At 41.2% G+C, this 6,000-nt stretch overlaps 1 protein-coding gene across 1 annotated transcript in view; it reads right to left on the reverse strand.

The window, feature by feature from the left end:
* Positions 1 to 6,000, reverse strand: part of NLRP14 (NLR family pyrin domain containing 14) — a 51,845-nt gene that overhangs the window by 21,492 nt on the left and 24,353 nt on the right. Inside the window, 1 exon segment of the mRNA XM_079929556.1 lies at positions 4,235 to 4,455. Within this exon segment, the coding sequence (XP_079785682.1) occupies positions 4,235 to 4,455 (221 nt within the window).

The following is a 6,000-nucleotide window of genomic DNA, read 5'->3' on the forward strand; positions in this document are numbered from 1 at the left end:
GAAACCTCAATTAAGTAGAGTTGGGAGACCAGAAGAGGGAGCTCTCACACCCTGCAAAGATAGCAGAGCCCAACTGGAAGAAGGACTTTCCTGGCAAGGACTTAGCCAGTGAAAAGCCGTGGACTCTTAGTTTACTGTAGCGCTTCCAGCTTCCTTTTCCTCTCTATCAACGCATTCTCCTTTCCTTGCCATGTGGAGACTTGCACATGGCTCATTATGGTTACAGTCCCCAAATTACGATTCTCTGCTGATCCCCAATAAACCTATTTTTGCCAGAGAAATATCTGGCAGTCTATTTGTTTTAGGATAGCAATAGTTTATCATATGGTCATTCATTGGAATCTTTTACGGCAATAAAAATGAATGAGAACAGCCACGTGAAACAACCGGATGACTCCTACAATCATAACATTAAGCAAAAAGAAAATCATAACACAAAAGAATACATAAAGTATGATTCCCTGTCTATAAAGTTCAAAATCAAGCAAATTTCAAGTATAGAGTTTATGATTACATATATTATGGTTCACTGTAAAGGAAGACACATAAATTACTGCTATAAAAGTCAAGATGAGGTTTACTGCTTGAAGAGGAGAGAGGCTGTGATTTGGGAGGGATGATTGAGCGGAATTTAGTTTACTGGGAAAATTCAATTTCCTAATCTGAGTGTGATTATATACACGTTTGCTTTTTTAAAATATTAGTTTTATTTATTTTTCTGTATTTTACATTTTATAAAGAAAATGTTTAAAATATAATTTGGCAGAGCTTAAAAGTAACAGAAGAGAAAAATAAAAATTATAGAATGAAGGTCACATTAAAAGAAGCAAAAAGAAGTCACAACTGCTAAAAATACACTTAGGAATATGTAGGATGAGTTAGAAAAATCCAGCAAAAGAAGAATGAGTTTTAAAAGATTAAAGAAAATTATGGATAAGGAATACAGACAAAAGAGATCCAACATAAGCATGTTGAAAAAAATAAGACAAATAGATAAGCAGAATCTAAAGATAGGAAACGCTACAGAAAAAAGAGCACAATCTGCAGACTTAAATGGCATATGAGAAAAAATATTGATAAAGAAAATTCAACACAAGACTAATTATTGGGCCAAAGAAGAAATTCTAAGGACATTACAGGCCAAAAAAAATTCTTTTTAACCAGTAAGGATATTGAAGGGGAAGAATCAGCTGGTTTCAGACTTTTCTACAACAAGAGTCAATGCTAGCAGGGAATAGACTCTGCAGAACCCTGAGAGGATAACCAGAATATGATGAACACAACCAAGCGGCGATTCAAGTTCATAGAAAACTAAGACAATTTCAGATATGCAAAAAATCTCTGGACTGGCCCCTCAAAATTAAATCAAAAAGATTACTGACTGTACCTCCCTCACCAACTCCTGGTCTACATTCCTTAGTGGGGCAGTTTGGTCACTAAATGTGGCTATCCCCTGAAATGCCTCATCTCTTTTTGGCCACCTCCTGGGTAATGATTAGGATGAAAGGGATAGAAGGTTCTATAAAAAACTATTTTGAAGTTTCAGGATTGTATCCTGACCATTCCTCAGCATGATGCTTTTCTTTCCCTAACAGCAACTCCAGGCCACCCTGATTGGTACACCCTCCAGGTGGCAGGCCAGCCAAAAAGGGTCTTTGGGATTCAAACTTCATTCAGATCAGATGCCTGGATTCTCTTGTGTTTTTTTGTTTTTGTTTGTTTGTTTGTTTTGCAGTACGAGGGCCTCTCACTGTTGTGGCCTCTCCCATTGTGGAGCACAGGCTCCGGACGCGCAGGCTCAGCGGCCGTGGCTCACGGGCCCAGCCGCTCCACGGCATGTGGGATCTTCCCGGACCAGGGCATGAACCGGTGTCCCCTGCATTGGCAGGCGGACTCCCAACCACTGCGCCACCAGGGAAGCCCCTGGATTCTCTTTTGGATTGACAAGGCTCTAGGTCATGAGGATAATGATCATTTGGTTGAGTACAATGCTGGACAACTCCCCCTACAAGCCAAGATGTGGAATATAACAGGTTTCTATAAATGTTGTAAAATTGCTTTTGTCCCTTTCCCACCTGAGTGCTCTGGACTGAAGGCCTCGGTGCCAGTGGCAGATGATTAGAGAAAAAGCGAAGTTATAGACACTGGGGTGGGACACACTGACTTCATGGCTGGGGGGAAGACTAGAAACACGAATACCTGGGGAAGGAGCACCTTAGAACCTGGGAGGTTCAGGGAGTGGGGAGAACAGCTAAGGCTCTCTTTTTCACCCTAGATCCAACACTACTGCCTGGCAAAATAATTATGTGGTCTGCTTGTGTCAAGCAGCAGCTGCGGCTGGCAACCTGACCCACCGTCCAGTTGTCATGCTGTCCACATGCTATGAGAATGGAAAATTTCACACAGACATGGCAGACCCTGAGATATTCTGTTGTGCTGAGGCCATCAATGGCAGACCCCAAATGTGGACCCCTCTCGTGTGTATAAACACAGTATGACTTTGCTTCAGTCTGACTGATACGAATTCATAAAGCTCTCTTGATGCTGGGAACAGCTGTGGGTTATGTCACATATGGCAAACAAAGCAGTTGTAACTACTCAGTGGCACTGCCCACCTGATATAACCAAATCAAGGTAATGGTGACCCAAATCAAATATAACAACAAACCCCACACTGGAGCGACCTGTGCACCTTCAGGTTATGTGTGTGCGTGTGGGGAAGTGTAGACCACTGAATGGCTCTTTAACGGGGAAGGGGTTGTTTTTGGCCCATCTTTGGCCTCCTCTATTTACTGCCAATGACACCAAGAGCAGCAGGTCATTCTAAATTCCCTTTCATGAGTTGTAATGGAAAACCAGACCCATTGTTCCTCCTGGTGTTACTCAGCTGCTAAGTCCAGGACCCTGGGGCATGGTTTAAACCAGTACTACAATTTGGCCTCATCCTGTGCTTGGAGTCCTGTTGATAGTAGCCTTAATTAAATGGCACATGAGACAAACTGAACAAATTTAGTCCCAGCTTCTGTTGGTCAGACTAATCAGAGTGGCCAGTGGAGTGGCATATCCACGTGAAAATTCACCAGAAGCGAAGACTGTATTGTGTCAGAAAAGTGTTGGATATTTTGGGGAGACATTCTTCCATGGGTATTTCACTCTCCCACATGTTGTACTGACAAAAATGCAAGGCCCTGACAATACTTTACCTGGCTGTTTCCTAGGATGTGTGTGCAGTGAGCAACCTTGAGGGATGAAGAAATGTCTCCCTCCAGGACAAAGGGCAGGCTTGCTCTCTGCTTGCTATAAAATGGTGAGTTCCCCAAACTCAGCGTTCCTCTCCTGGAATGCAACCCACTGCATGTGGAGGCATCCATCCAAGTCTTCCACATCAACCCTGTGGGACCTGGGGCACTCAGGAAACTGACACAAACATGCCCAATGCTTATGGGGCTATACTCTGAGGAATGAAGTCCTCTGTCTCTGATAGGATTCTACGTCTCCTGCCAGCATCCACTCAACAGTAATAGGCTAACTTATTAGGTTACAAGCAGAATAAAATTAAAATTCAGACCCCAAAGTTACATCAGAATTGTGAAAAATACATATATAAATTGACAATGGAAACATAGAAAAGCAGCACTTTCTTGGAAGAGCCAGGAAGACGTATCATAGTGTCTAGGCTTCCCACATGTAGAGCAAAATTCTTGACCCAGAGGTCAATAATTCATGCTGTATAAGTAAAAATGTACTAGCCAATATCAATCAGTTCAAGATTTAAAAAGAAAATAAAAATCTAAACAATACATCATTGAACATAAAAAGTACTCAGAACATAGGACGAGATTTTATTAGATTGCAAGCTCCTTGACACCACAGACAGCATTTTTCCAGATAGAAAATGATTAGTAAAACCTTTGATTTAATAAGAAAAAGTAATTCAAGGACAGATGGAATATCTAAGGATGACAGAACACGGAAGACCTAAATTAAGTGCTATTTACTTAATACATACCCTGTCCAAAGTACTAAGGGGGACACAAAGAAATGTGAAATATGGCTTCTATACTAATAACATGTAATATACTGATCCGTATATATGAAATTCAGATTCTCATTTCTGAGAATAACTTACCTTCTAGCCCCATTTATTTTTCATCATCTCTCCATATACTAAATTTCTTCTAGCTGTATAAGCCACCAAATAGGTATCATTTTCCTAATGGAAAACTGAACTCACCCAAGCCTCTGAATATTGCAGTTTGGATGTCTCAAAGCCTCAAACAGAATTCTTACTCCATCATCCTGCAGGTCATTGTTCCCAAGGTCCAGGCTCTTCAGGTTTGGGTTGTTCAAAATAGCAGAAGACAGATCCAGACAACATGCACTAATGAGAACCCAGCCCATCACTCTGTGAGAAACAAAAAAGAGAAGTGAGATCTTCAGCTGTGAGGTTTTATTAGTTTATTCCTAGGAGAGATGCCCAGGTATTTGAGCCTTCTCTCTGAGCCTTTTCTATCTATAACCTAGGGTGCACATAGGAAGGTCTAACACTACTAGTAAAAACAGATGAGATTTCTTAATGAGCAGGAAAAAAGCCAGCAGGTAAAACTGCCTTCTCTCACAAATAGGTTGTTTTGTAGTAAGCTTCCCAGATCAAGGGTATAAACACTTATTTCTATCAATACCAAAAAAAAAATGGATATAACTTTCCCAAGGAACTCACAGATCTCTGTGCCTTCAGTTGCTCATATATTTTTGAAATAAAAATGCTGCCCAGGAATCTAAAAGTCATATTTCTGAAGAAGAAAGAAGCTACATACAGAAAGGCATTTCCTTCAAGTCCTTTGTAGGGCATGCAAGAGCATCCACAACCTGGCCTTGGGTTCTCTTTCCATACTTTGTTCCCACCCTATTTTCCAACCATACCCATCCATTTTCCCCCAAATATATCACATCTATCTGCATTCCCCCCTTCTTCTCTCTTCTTTCCTTCTGCTTAGAATATCTGCACATAACAAAATCCTCTTTATCTTTCAAGACTAAAGTAACTCAGTGTCTTCTGTCCCATTCCTTGCTCCTTCTGCCATATCCTTTTAACAACATACGGAATCTATATATAGTTGGCTTTATATTTATTTCCCTGCCATCTGTACTTTGTGAGTTACCTGAGGACAAGAGCATAACCTCAGAGATAACCTTTAGCCCCCTCAGCATCTAGCTCATATTTGTTGTAAATATTGCTTGAGAGAAGTGGCACCCTGAGAGGCTGTGAGAGTAGCTAAGGAAGTACAAATTGGTCTGTGTGTTTACAGCAATGCTAAGGAGGAAAAGCAGGCTAAGCAAACATCTTGTGTGCATAGGTCACTTAGAAATTATATCTCTGTCGCTGAAATGAAGGCACTGGATTTATTTTTTTAATCTATTTTTTTAAATACACAGCGTGATCTTTTATTTATTTATTTATTCGGCTGCTCCGGGTCTCAGCTGCGGCATGCGGAATCTTCCATCTTTATTGCAGCATGCAGGATCTTTAGTTGCAGCATGTGGGATCTTTAGCTGTGGCATGCAAACTCTTAGTTGCAGCATGCATGTGGGATCTAGTTCCCTGACCAGGGGTTGAACCCGGGCCCCCTGCACTGGGAGCGTGGAGCCCTAGCCACTGGACTACCAGGGAAGTCCCAAGGCACTGGATTTAATGATAAACACCATGAAGTAAAATGTCTTCTAGTTGAATAATAATCAAGGAAACCAGAGAATCACATTGTAACCCATATCATACATTTTCCCAGAGGAAGTACAGGTGCTTATTGGATCCAAGAGTTCGATCACCTTAGTGTTTACAGATGTGACAATCAACTATTAAACTCATTTGGAAATTTGGTTATCATGAGTCAGTCCAGTCAGGCCAAACACTTCTGGGTATACCACTGATCATCAGTTTATCGTTCTAGGAAAACAGTGTTGGGCTTAGACCCTTAATGACTCACCCAGGCTACTAGTCCC

This window comes from Stenella coeruleoalba (assembly GCF_951394435.1).
Source record: "Stenella coeruleoalba genome assembly, chromosome: 8".
NCBI classification, from domain to species: Eukaryota; Metazoa; Chordata; class Mammalia; order Artiodactyla; family Delphinidae; genus Stenella; species Stenella coeruleoalba.